At 42.7% G+C, this 13,686-nt stretch overlaps 1 protein-coding gene across 1 annotated transcript in view; it reads right to left on the reverse strand.

The window, feature by feature from the left end:
* Nucleotides 1–60: 60 nt before the first annotated feature.
* pld2 (phospholipase D2) overlaps nucleotides 61–13,686 on the reverse strand; it is a 16,909-nt gene continuing 3,283 nt past the window's right edge. Inside the window, exons 5-20 of the mRNA XM_048235063.1 lie at nucleotides 12,643–12,786; nucleotides 12,414–12,497; nucleotides 12,162–12,240; nucleotides 10,147–10,257; nucleotides 9,424–9,621; nucleotides 8,816–8,981; nucleotides 8,424–8,542; nucleotides 8,121–8,231; nucleotides 7,853–7,957; nucleotides 7,405–7,493; nucleotides 6,891–7,004; nucleotides 6,721–6,770; nucleotides 6,345–6,482; nucleotides 4,974–5,127; nucleotides 3,044–3,161; nucleotides 61–2,792 (exon numbers count right to left, since the gene is read on the reverse strand). Coding sequence (XP_048091020.1) covers nucleotides 2,568–2,792; nucleotides 3,044–3,161; nucleotides 4,974–5,127; nucleotides 6,345–6,482; nucleotides 6,721–6,770; nucleotides 6,891–7,004; nucleotides 7,405–7,493; nucleotides 7,853–7,957; nucleotides 8,121–8,231; nucleotides 8,424–8,542; nucleotides 8,816–8,981; nucleotides 9,424–9,621; nucleotides 10,147–10,257; nucleotides 12,162–12,240; nucleotides 12,414–12,497; nucleotides 12,643–12,786 — 2,005 coding nt within the window. The 3' untranslated portion in view covers nucleotides 61–2,567. The remainder of the gene's footprint in view (nucleotides 2,793–3,043; nucleotides 3,162–4,973; nucleotides 5,128–6,344; nucleotides 6,483–6,720; nucleotides 6,771–6,890; nucleotides 7,005–7,404; nucleotides 7,494–7,852; nucleotides 7,958–8,120; nucleotides 8,232–8,423; nucleotides 8,543–8,815; nucleotides 8,982–9,423; nucleotides 9,622–10,146; nucleotides 10,258–12,161; nucleotides 12,241–12,413; nucleotides 12,498–12,642; nucleotides 12,787–13,686) is intronic.

Below are 13,686 nucleotides of genomic sequence, written 5' to 3' on the forward strand. Positions count from 1 at the left end.
TCCTGGACTGTAGAGTGTGTTCTACGGTACTGCAACAGGGACAAACTACCTGAGACAAAGTAATGTAAAGCCAATTCAAATGTTTTAATTGGAGTTAGTAAGACATGATATGCAATACCATTGTTTAGTGTAACAGAGAAATAAACTTAAAAAAAGGAGTGGACAAAAAGTAGCGATGGCACAAAAACAGACAAAATGAGCAAAACAGATAAAAATCTGTGCATGCTATTTTCATTAATGACAGGCTGCTGTAATGTTCCACAACTCGTGTGACATGTTAATGTTAATACAGACACGTTTAAAGTTTTAAAATGACTAATTGCTATTTAGACAAGTACTTTTAACATTTCAGAAGTAGGCCTATAAAACTATTGCATGTGACTGCATCTGCAATTGTAGGCTACGTAGTCTTCTGATTGGAATGTGACAGGACTGCATTGTAGTGTAGCTGCCCAGTATCAGGTGTTTCACAAGGATATGAAGATAACAATGAAGCAACCCTGATGGCATTTTCAGAATGGATTGAATGTGACTGACACAATTCATCACAAGAATAAGTTGCTGCATACATCATGGTTGCATGTTGTCATGGCAGCAGGGGTGTATTAGTAACCAAGTTTATGCACTTCTGTCCACCATATGATTATAACCATAGCCTACCTATATAATAGAGGCTCCCCCTCTCCCATCATGGAATCTAAACCACTGACAACATGATTACATAACAATAAATCACTTGGTTGCCATGGTGATAGCAAGAGACACTATGATTAACGTATGCTAAGCCGACTGATTACCTCCAGTTAACAGGATGCACACCTCTCATCTCTGCAATTTGCATTGACCCCATTCCTAAAACGGCCCCCAATCCACCCCAATCTCAACCTCTCCTGTGCACTCTCTCTCTCAAAAAAAGAAAGAATGAATAGTATCCACATGGTCTCATTTTCATGCCTCTCATTTCCCCTTCCTGCCCTTCTTCTACACCCACTGTAATTTGGTTGCCCCCTCATCTGCAAAGGCCCTGTGTTCATCTGTTTTACCCCTACTGCATTCCTGCTCTATCGCCCCTCTCTATCTCGTTCACTCTCCCTGTCTCTCTGACTCAACAGCCACCATCCAGTCAGCTCTTTATACCAGTCACCATAACAACCACAAATGTTCAGACAGATTCGTTGGCACTGCATGGAGAGGTGTACTGCTCGAGAGGCAGAGAGAGAGAGAGAGAGAGAGAGAGAGAGAAGCATTAAAGAGAGATTGAGAGAGGCTAGCCGCCCACACTCAGGCAACAATAAATGTACGTTCCGTTCCACAATCATCAGAGACACTCAACTTCTGATCTCCAAACTGGATTTCCATACATCTGATGTGCTATGGATGTGCTGTAAACAGTCACAGATATGCAACTCACTGGCAGCCATTTTAAACTGTTCATAGAGGAGAGAGAGAGAAAGGTGACATCTTTATAAAGTAAAAGTGCATCCTAATTTCTGACCTGTAGACAAAATCTGCATCAGATTCAGAGTGGTTTGAACATTAAAATACATCTCTATAACTATCTTTAACTCTAAATACATCTCTATAACTCGTTAGTTAAAATGTAACTCAGTAAAAATATGTAATATACATATACATGTGCAAACTCGGTGAAATCCAAATGTTTCAACACAAGGCTTTCTAGTGGTGAGGACTGTCACAATCATCAACAAGGCCAACATCAAAGATGCCTAAGAAGTGTCCATGTGCTCCATCGCCTGTGGTACGATCCATCACCCAAATGCCATATCTGGGGAATAAATGGATTACAGATAATCGCACGACATCTGCAAACATGATTGTAGTGGAGAGATGCACAGTAAACAGAAACAGAAGATAGAAAAAAAAAAAAGGATTCCTTGAGTTGTCTGCATAGAAGAAGCTTTCCAGGAAGTGCTCAGAAATCCTGACTTCATAGGTGGACACTTCAGCATGTACAGTCACACCGGTGTGGCGGGAATGTTTGAAAATTAACGTTCTAAAGAATATCTGGGTTCATTGAATTCAACATGGAATTTAGAATCTTACATTGTTGCGGAACAGGATCTTTTGTTAGAATGTTTTGGACCCAAAAATGTTGACGATACGAAAACTGTCAAAACTGATTTGTTGACCAAAAATATTAGTTTCTGATGAAAAATATCTTCTGAATATGTATCTATAAAAAAATGTTAGGAAGACTATAAAGACTCCCCACAAGGTTAAAGCACAAATGGTGAAGCAATAACACTTTTGCATTTAAAAAAAACATATTTGACAATTTCTAATCCTATGTATGTGTTATTCTATTTTTAGTCATGCACATGAGTTGTTCTTCCATGGATTAACAAAGCTAATGCTTCCTTAACCGAATTTATCTGATACCATGTACAAACATATTAGTCTTATTATCTTATGCTGGTCCCAGTGATAAGCAGGAAACCTGTTTTTTTTTTTTGCCACTGGGTTGGTTTGGGGGACTATCGGCTCTTGCTTGCACTAGTGGCCCTGACGTCAGCTGGCCCCTCATTGCTCCGCTCCGCTCTCCCCCGCTATGTCCACACTTCCACAGGCACGATGCCCTCTTTGCTGTTGAGTGGGGGGAGCAGGTACTCGTCGCACAGGAAGTGCAAGGGGAAGTGGACGAGTATGCCGCGGATGGCCTTCAGCTCCTCAGCGGCCGCCTCGGGGTCCGTCTCGATCATGCCCCCCGTGGTGACGTGCGCCGAGAGGGCCGCCATGCTGCGGATGGAGTCCGAGGGCAGGCAGCGGAAAACCTGGAGGAGGGAGTGACCAGACGAGGAGGCAGAATGCCAGGATGGGGCAACAGGAAGGAAATTGAGAAAGGGCAAAGGGGTCATTCACACAGGTCATTCAGTCAGGAGTGTGTGAGAAAGAGACTAAAATGGAATCTGATGTGCATGTGCATGTGTATGTACATGAAATGGTTCTGGTTTATTCTGTCTGTCTGTCTGTCTGTCTGTGTGTGTGTGTGTGTGTGATTTCTGACTCTAAATAACCTCCTTACCTTCTCAAAGATGGCAGCATTTTCTCTGGCAATACTGTTCCACATTGCATAGAAGAACTCATCGCTGACTGGGTCATCGATGACGACGGAGGGATCAGACTCCGCCCCCAGGAGAACCCTGTAGACCAAAGGGAAGTGAGAGGAAAGTGCTGGTATGGGTGTGGTGACTGCGCCGCTTTGGCCAGATTTCTGCCACATGCCAGCAATGAGAGATGCCTTTGCCAAAAAAACGCATTTAGCCCAATCAAGCGGAAAGTGGACACTGCAGAGACCACTGAGGTAGCTCAGGAATCTAAGGTCACCTTCCAGGTACACCCCCTTAAACAAAACAATCAAACAAAAGAAAGAAAGAAAAAAACTTTTCTTTCACACAGAGACATTGGACTAGTCCTGTAATGCGCTTACAGTCCCAGCTGGTTACCTTGGAAACTGCAATAAAAAAAAGAATATTCTGGGGTAGCTGGCAGTATGGCACAGAGTGCACCAACACAAATTACTCCTCTCTCACACTTAGGACAGGAAATCTGGCCAAAGAGCAGTATGCTCACGTGTCTCTCTCTCTGTGCGTGCCAGAGACAGCCACCCGCCCTCGCAAAAGCAAAGCGAATGGCTGCATCGCTACTCGAAAGATGCCCACAGCACAAACACTCCAAATCTCACTGCAGGGCTTCACTGACAAAATCTTGGACACAGATATCTGAGCGTGTGTGTGTGTGTGTGTGTGTGTGCGTGTGGGGTGGGAGGAGGAGGGGGGGGCATATCAGGATAATCTCACACAAGGGAAATGAGAAGAGCGCCTGCACTCTCCTCAATGTTTAAAGATGGATGCTGTTTATATGTTTACGCCATAAACGAATAAACAAACAACCACAGCCATTTTGTGTTCCTGAGCAGAATCTCCTGCAGAATTTCAATGTATTCCTCGGAGCTTTAATAATCCAAATAAAACTGAATGTGCGGGCTGTAAATGGTTTAAAGTGGGAGTGATTTATCTCCTCAATGTGAAGAATCTCTGCGGGAGCGTTAAGCCCCTTTACATCCTAAACACACTGTAAATCACTACAAGCTTGTTATTTCCCCGTCCATTAATTCAGGTGGACCGATCAGTCATCCACAGAAATCCTATCTACATTTTGTGTTAGTGAATAAATGCCCCAGTTTGTCTGTGTGTGTGTACATACGTATGTGCATGCAAGTGGCAAGTACAAGTGCATTTGCCAAATTTATCTCTGTCTATTATTTCTGTTGTAAATCACTCTAAAGCAATTGATATATTCCAAATCACCTCAGGACTATACACACACACACACACACACACACTGTCTACTGGAACACTAATAAATCCCACACTGAAATAACTTAATCGTAACAAACACTATTTGCACAGCAGATCATGGACAAGTCAAGCTTTTCAAAATCCTAACCCTCAGCAGTCCACCAAACAGGGTAGTAGTGACAAGTCTGTAGCCTTAATAACATCAAGTCTCTATACAGAGAATGACACATATACACTGCAATAGGACCCCACAGCAAGTCTCTATACAGAAAATGACACATATACACTGCAATAGGACCCCACAGCAAGGCGCTAAAATAGGGCCACAGGATGTCAGATGTATACAGTGTGACATACAGAAGGAACGTGTGACTCACAATTTATTTTATATTATACTGCCACTGAAGCACGACTATATCATTTATATTATACTGCCACTGAAGCACGACTACATCATTTATTCTTAGCCTTTGTAACGTTTCACCAAAGATTAATACATATCGTTGTGAACTGTGTTCAACAGTTAATCTGACATAGTGCAATACAGTACCACTACATACTGTGTGCACATCCTTCCTTGCCCGCATAAACAGAGTCCTTATACTAACTGTAGATGAGATCCATTTGTACTTGGCCTACAGCCTGTTGACCCACCTGAAGCACTCTTTGCGCAGGGCCAGGGTCAGAGGGCCAGCCTCGTACTCCTCTCCGTTCATGACAGAAGGCACGCGCTCCTCATCCTCCACCAGGATGGCCAGCTCACTGTCACGACTACCCAGCATGCTCCTGTCGTTGATGTTGGCCGACCCTGCAGAGCGAGGGAGGAAGAGGAGAAATGTTGGGAGAGATGGAAGATTCTAGAAAAAAGCCTTATCAGAGCATCAGATGAAAGGGTGTATCAAAAAAAAAAAAAAAAGGTGGCTCCTTGATCAGGTCATGACATGACCACTAGCTGTGTGAATGGTGCAACAATGCCTGTAAATGCAATCCCAGTGCACGACAGCAGGGGGCAAGATTATTACATCGCTCAGTATGCATCTAAATCAAGGTTTCAATTAACTGCTGATTAAATACCTCAGTTAATGTACACCTGTGGTAATGGTCTAAAAATGTCCCAAAAATGGCACCGATCATTTCATGGGTAAACCTTCTTGGTATCTGGCACACTGTTTTGATGATATAAAGTATTCTAGCTGACTGCGAAAATTATGACTGACTGAAAATGGGATTAACTCCAGATTTAGTGTAATAACCAAACATTAGTATGGTTATTACACCAAGGAGTATGAGAAGATAGAAGAACCAAAACACGAGATAAAATATATTCTCAAGATAAAATATATTCTCAATACCTCATACCAGATGGCTTAATCCAGGGTGGCTTAAAGCAACACCAAAGAACTTCCCCCCCTGTCGCAAGCACGCACCGGCTTTGCAAATAACGATGTCCACAGACAAGGTAGAATATGTTGCACGATTTATGAAAGTACGATGACATCAGATGCAAGTCAAATATGTAGTTTCTTATGTCTCATTCCATCGAACTACAGATCCGTTCCCCGATCCGGCAAACTTACATAGTGCGGTTATAGCTGATCGAGGGCCGCAAAGCGAATGCAGAAGTGCCGTTCACCCTGTTACAAGTTGATGAACCACTGAAACGATTTTGGAAACATTATTTTAAGGTACAAAAACTCTTTGGTGTTGCTTTAATCCAACATATTTATGATTAACAAGTGACCTAAAGGTACATTGCTGTGGACTTATTATGATAATATTTCTGAGAAAAGCATCTTCTACAGTTAGATAGAATACAAAAAGTACAGATCAAATAATTTCTCTCACTGATATATCAAAATATGTTACGCAGATTATACAACTTCTGTTCAAACATCAGTGGGTACTGAAGTTGTTGTATGTATTTTCTAGCTCCTTTCAGAGTCAGCTCAGTCAAGTGCTAACGACAGTGACTCATTTTCATGGACGGTTTGTTTGGGACTCCGACTGACCGTTCAAGTCACTCACCGATAATGTAGCGGCGGTCATCAGCGATCAGGGCCTTGCTGTGGACATAGACGAGCTCAGTGACTGGAGACTGGCACAGCATGTCATGCTTGCGCAGGCCACACAGGGAGATGTACTCTGTCCACTCCCCCTTCTGCACTGTGGGTGGGGGAGAGGAATGCATACCATTAGGACTTTAAACTAACATACTGAACATGTTACTCATGACCACAGAGTTGCCACCATTAACCACACCGTCATATTGATACAGTAGGTAAGCATAGAAATTCATTCCCCAAAAGTTTAAAGACTGGGAGTGGATGATGAGCAAGGGACAAGGGAAAAGAAAGACAACGAGAAGCACCATAAAAATATGATAAAACAGCAAACCAATTACTTTGTTCTTTCAGCCTGTGCAGAATGGAACATTCTCCACGATTCATAGTCCTGAAAAACAAACGTTGGAGATTTTAATTACTAAATGAAACCTGAGACTTGTGTGTGTGTGTGTGTGTGTGTGTGTGTGTGTGTGTGTGTGTGTGTGTGTGTTAAAAGCTTTTTGTGCACCTGTATGTAAAATGCAGTATGGTCTGGATAGAGTTGCCTCCGCCCTGGGTAATGTCTCCTTCAAAACCCGGTAGGATGGGCACCACCACAAACACCCGATACTTCTTCTGCTCTCTAATGGAGCGCACACACACACACACACACACACACACAGAGTGAGAGACATAATATGAGTTACCACAACAGGCATTGTGAGAACATGGCAAACACTCAGTAGGATGACTCATGGACTCTTATGAAAGGCTTGGCTACTAATGTGGGTCTGATCAAATCTGGCCTGGATCAGAATGAAAGATACACTCATGCCACCTGATAGACACAAATACAACCATTCAAATAAGAAAAAAGATAAAAGAACCAATTAATGCCGCCTATAAACACACACATTCACACCCAAGCACATCAATATACTTGCACATATAAACACAGCTTCCAACTAACAGGTCTTACAGAGAACGCAGCCCCTAGTAGCACAGAAAAGTAAGAGAGTGAAGCCGTGGGGGAAAAAACGCACTTGTGTGCACGAAGAATCCTCTCAACAATGGCATCACCTATGCCATTATGTACACTCTTCCTGTCCGCACAGCTGATGAAGAACTGATTCTGTGGATTGAAAAGACATATTAGAACCACATAGGTCGCATATATTAGGTAAGGAACAAGTATGCAGATTTACTGGTGTGCTGCCAAAGTGCCTTTTCAAGTAAGTGCAATAGGAGTGGGCTTGATCCTGCTCAGCAGAGTACCATAAATGCATTAAGAAATAGCACACATGCCCTACAATGTGCCAAATGACAATTATGTAGACCTAGAAGATTAAAGGCCCCAATATACAGAATACGGATTTAAATTCCATAGCAGTATCAGTATTCCATAGCAGCCGTGCATGTGGATTAACCAGGTGAGTAACTTTCCGACTGCGGCCACTGTGGCTGTGTGTGCGTACACGTTGTGAGCAATACCTCGATGTAGATGTAGTGCTGGCTGTTCTTGATGGTGTCCACGTATGCATTCATGATCGAGCACTCACAGGTACCAACTGACCAGCGGTCTACCGAGCGTAGCACCTGCAAGCAAAGAAAGTTGTAAGCTTAGCCCCCATCTTCACCCCCACATTTAAAACCCCATAGTTTTTAAAGAAAGCCTCTTGAAAGCATATGAAAGTGTGTGTGTGTCCATGTGATCATAAAGGGATGGTGTGTGTGTGTGTGTGTGTGTGTGTAGACACACCTGCACTGAGGCGTTGCCTGATCCGGGCACTGTAAAAGGCAGACTCTCTGCAGTGATGTGGGACTTTGGCAGCAGGTAAGGGTAGAAGTCATCGTTATGCTTATTAAATATCTGAAACAGAGCGTAGGCAGACCAAGGCACAAAACCATTACAGCCAAATGAAAACATGTTTCATATCACTTTTAAAACTCAAACTATAGCTGCTGGATTGGGTGCTACATTAATGGTATATTATCGATGTCTGGAAGCATGAATATGGATAGCATTTTATATACAGTTGTGTTGAGATGTGCGTCTTTAAACCTTTGTGAAGTTCCAGCGCTGAATGAAGTGGCGTGCCAGGTCTCGGGCAGCCTTTCCGTGATGTGCTGCGGCCAGGTCACGCCAAGGGACCCGGGGAACCTGGCTCCGATCGATATGGTCTGTTCAGGCAAAGAGTGAACGCATCTCCAAATGACTGACAGTAATGAGCTCAATCTGTCACTGAGTTGTACTGTATGTGTAAGCCTTTAGCAAATTTGTGTGTGTGCACTGTATGTATGCGTGTGTGTGAGTGTGAGTGTGAGTGTGAGAGAGAGACTGTCTGTGTGTGTGTGTTTGTGTGTGTGTGCGCGCGCGGTGCGTGTGTGTGCATGTGTCTGTGTGAATGTGTTTCTATGTGTGTGAGTGTGTGTGCCTCTGTGTCCCAAAATTACCATCAAAAGGGCAGTCCAGCTGGGTCCAATCCTTCTTGTAGAAATTGCTGTAGTCTTTGCCAAGCCAATAGCGTGTGTTGTTTTTCAGGTTAAGCTCCCCTTCGGGTACCGGCTCGGACTCTTCTGCGAGAGGGGCGGCAGACTCGTCAGTCCCATCCGCATCCGTCTGAAAGGAATTAGAGGATGGAGGAGAGCAACACAACAAAGAGGCAAATAAACAACAGCGTATGGTCAGAGATTTGATCAATGTACATAATTGAAACATATCATGTCATCTCCCATTTGAAAAAATATACTGTTATTGTAATACTACAATCCTCAAGTTCAGGATTGTCAGGTGACCATGGCATCGAATAATTCATTTCGTTCTGATCTTGAAATGCTGTTAATTTATATTCACTTTGATAATCGCATCAGCACGGATTTTACCCAAAATGCAAACAAACATTTTTTTCTCTGAATTCATTTGCTTTAGGTTAACGGCTACCTTGAGATTTGACCATTTGGGTGCATTAAGATTTAACCTAAAGTATACATTTCTGTTGATTTAACCTAAAGTATGCATTTCTGTTGTTAGTAGCATGAACGTGTTTCATGCCTCTACCCACCTCTGCTCCACCATCTGTTGTGTCATAGGCTACCGGTGGAGAGTGCAGATCTGTCAGCCTATAGCACCTGTCGTCCCATCTCCCGAAGCAGAGGTCAAGCCCACCCATGAAGGCGACTGATTGGTCGATGGCCACCATCTTCTCATGATGAGCCCACAGGAACACCACGGATGCCACGTGGTCTGGATGCCTCATCACCTAGGCGACAGTAACATCAAACAAAAGCTGTCATACTCATATCAATGAGAGCAATACTATCATATTAGATTTCCTGCCCTAATTTGACTAAGATAATCAATAAGGATTGATTGCAGTGTCTTGATTGATTAAATTCTAAATTAAAAGTTCCAAACATTTAACCGTAAAACAATTGCATGTCTATTTTTTCCTGATCTTATTTTTCCGTCTTTATAAACGTTTTTTTTTTTTATCTAATGCCATCACCACATCCTGCAAACATATCTTTTCCACTACAGTTTTTCGCCTGGTGTGGTCCTCCATTTCTTTCCTTGAGTAGCGCACTCATAATGGTCTTTAGGAGGCTCTGAAGTGTCTCTAAATGTACACTGGCAGCTCATACCACACCCTCCAAGGCTGTGCTGCACTGCCATCTGATGTTCACTGTAGTGCATAGGTGCCATCGACCGGAATGATGGACAATTATTACATACAGGACAAACAAATCAGAACATGTAACACAAACGCACACACACACGTACACACCTTGATGTTTGGATGCAAGCTCATCAGAGTTCTCTTGCTGTAGCCACTGTTGATAGCCAAGGCCAGTTCCACCTCTTTGTACAGCAGCACACACACTTTCACCCCTTGCTCCTACAAGCACACAGATGGGCAGATAATGAGAGCGAGACAGAGAGACGAAGACGGAAAGAGGTTTGCATCATTTCAGTTTAAGTTATGAGGGTGCTGAAATAATGAAAGTTATATTAAAACGTATTGCCACAGTTATTTTATAACAGTATGAATAGGAGAGCTATTAGATATCATCAGTAAACATCACAGACCCAGTCACATCATTAACATTACTAATTAAATACAGATTTTTCCAAAGGCCTACTGCTTAATTATTAATGGCTGGAATTCAGGGTGGTGCTGGATCTCCTTTCACATGTTTACACGTGGTCTCTAGGAAGCAGGAGTTCCCCAAAGAAAGTAATTTGATGCCACAGAAGATGCCATGTAATACCACTTCAATATCTGACAAAAGGACCCTGAACAAACTGATCAACATCTTGGACAATGAATGTCATCCACTCTACAGCACTATTAAAAAGCAAAAGAGCTTGATCAGCTGGAGACTTCGCTCACTGCCATGCACAACTGAAAGGCTGAGGAAGTAATTTGTCCCCAGGGCCATTGAACTGTTCAATGCTTCACTAAAGGGAAGAGGAGAGATAGACTTCTCTGCTTAGTCTGTCTGCCTCTCCACCCTCTCCATGTTTGAGTACTGACGGCCCACTACTGTTTTACTACTGTTTTACTAATGTCCACAGCCTAATGTTTTTACTACTGTTTTACTGCTACACTGTTTTTCATGCTATATTAGCACACATGACCAATGGCTTCTGCTACAATACTGAATGGCTATAACCCTATTACCTCAACCTGTTCTTGCACTGACATAGTTTTTTATATTACCATGTCTACATTATACTTTACTCTCCTATTTGTCTATATTATTTATGCTGGTCTCTAGACCTTATTATTGCACTGTTGCACTACTGTTGGACTACTTTTTGCACCTTCACCATGACACTCACTCTCTTGAGCACCTTACCATGCACACAGAACTACAGGACTAATGTTGGACTACTTTTTGCACCTTCACCATGACACTCACTCTCTTGAGCACCTCACCATGCACACAGAAGTACAGGCCAGTCCCGGCCCTGTCACTGCAAGCATCTCATGCTTGATCACCCTTAAGCACACTGTGGATTTTTTATTTAATTTATATAGTATATTTAGTTTTGTTAGTTTTTCTTATCTTCCACTGTCTCTATTGTACAGTGGAGTTTGGTTATATGTATGTACTTATACTTATATTTACCATTTCTGCTGTAAGTGCATGTTGTGTGTGATGTCTGTATGCTACTGAGCCCTTTGAATTTCCCCTTGGGGATCAATAAAGTATCTATCATCGATCTATCTATTGTCCAAAAACTCCTAAAGCCTTTTTATATTTAAAGCTGTTCAAAATGATTAATACATTTTATACTCAGACTTAAACTTGTACATCAGTGGCCATGTGTGTGTGTGTGTGTGTGTGTGTGTGTGTGTGTGTGTGTGTGTGTGTGTGTGTGTGTGTGTGTATAAAAAAGTATTTCATATCATATTATGAGGAAAAGTTGGCATACATGTGTCCCAAAAGAATTCAGAAACCTTAACAAACAAGGCATCAAAAGCTAGAACAAATCGATATGGTCAACGTCTACTGAAGGGGCTATGGAGTTGTCAATCAATACTGGAAAAACTGGCTGATGCGCTCATCTTTATCTACTGCCTTTAAAGCAATGTAAAGACCAAATGTGGCTACCAGCAGAACAGGAGACTGAAAAAGTGAGACTGAGAGAGTAGAGGGAGATATAAAGACCTTAAGGCTAGTGAACCTAATCCTCTATTCTGTGGTCAACCTGCGGCTTCTTCTGAACTAGGAGAAGTTGTAAGTGAATGTGACAATGTAAGAGCGTGAGGTATGATAGGCCGGTCGGTCTTACTGCTTTGCGTTTGAGGATAGTGTCCAGGCGCCAGTAGTCACCAGTGGCAGGCCGCTTCAGGAAGACCTCTGGACTGAGCCTGGAGAGATACAACAGAAAATGAGCAAATGGAGAGTTAAATAGCAGGAAAAGAGTGTGTAAGTCGAGCAGGGTGTTCACTTACGAACCTAAAGTACCAATAAAATGCTTGTTATTGAGGCGAGTTCCTTATAATGTAACCATGGAAACAACAACCATGCCAGATCTCCTTACCACCAGTCAGTAATGAAGATCTCCTCCTTCGCCTGTTCGAGAGCATCTGCTACATCGGAAAAGTAGTGGCTCCCATTGACATACCTGTGACGCAATGAGACACACAGTCACAGCAAGTGAGGAAATGACTGGTTGATTTTAACTCTTCGGAGTTACAAGTGAACATGTGTATGATGAATATCCCTTGATATGTGCGGAGATATCAAATGCATGCTGAGCAGGTCTGTACCACTTGGTGAGGGTGTTGGGGCGGGGCGGGGCAAAGCTCTGGAAGCGGTGCAGCTGCAGGAAGTCACTGGCCTCTGACAGGCGTTTGATCTCGTGGCTCCACCACTGGGCCTGTCTGTATGTGTTGCACTTAATGACCAGCTTCCTGGATACCACAGAAACATAACGCTCAGTTACAACCAATGGAGATATTATTCTTAGACAACATTAATGGCATTCCAGAGTGTTTTACATTTCTGCCGAACAATTGCTGTGTTGTGTTATTTTACATTCCTGTCAGAAACTGTAATAGGAAGTACCAAGGGCGTAGGTTTGGTCTCAGCTTTGGTGGGGACACATCCCCAAATCCTGTGGTCATGGTCAGTGATGAGCAGTAGCATCGCTTTTTTGTCAGTAGCTTGCCAGTAACGTCGCTATTTACAAAACCAAGTAACTTTTCAGTAGCTAAGCTCTTTTATTGATCAAGTAGCGCAGTAGTGTCCTCGAAAGCTCATTTCTCCTGGACATTTCTGACATTTCACACATAACAGCGTTTCCCTGCAGCCATCAAACACATTAACTAGGAAAACAAGATGTTTCTGTGTCGACGACAACACGCCGGGTACAAGCGCATGCGTAAGCATACAGACTAATGTTCACGGTGACGACACACCATAGACAGCGACACACACACATACACACACACATACACTGGAGGGAAAAGACAGAATGGCAGAGAGCCCAAGATCCGTTGAAGAGCATGAACATGTTACACCATGGCCATACCTTCAAACGCAGGCTACGTCACTTTAGTCGAGACCAACGAAGAGAAATATATTTTCAGATGCCTTCTGTGTAATCCAAAGAAAAAAGTTCCTGTCGACGTCAACGACATCCAACACAAACATACAAACACACGTTCAGGTGATTGAATTTCATTGAACTACCGTTTTTCCATTTTGCATCAATGAATGAAATTAAATTTAAATCAGCTAACAAAACGAATTAAGTTGGAAAGAGGTGGGAGAATGGAATAATTGATGAAGTTCAAACAGTTAGATAACTC

Source organism: Alosa alosa, chromosome 2 (assembly GCF_017589495.1).
Source record: "Alosa alosa isolate M-15738 ecotype Scorff River chromosome 2, AALO_Geno_1.1, whole genome shotgun sequence".
NCBI classification, from domain to species: domain Eukaryota; kingdom Metazoa; phylum Chordata; class Actinopteri; order Clupeiformes; family Clupeidae; genus Alosa; species Alosa alosa.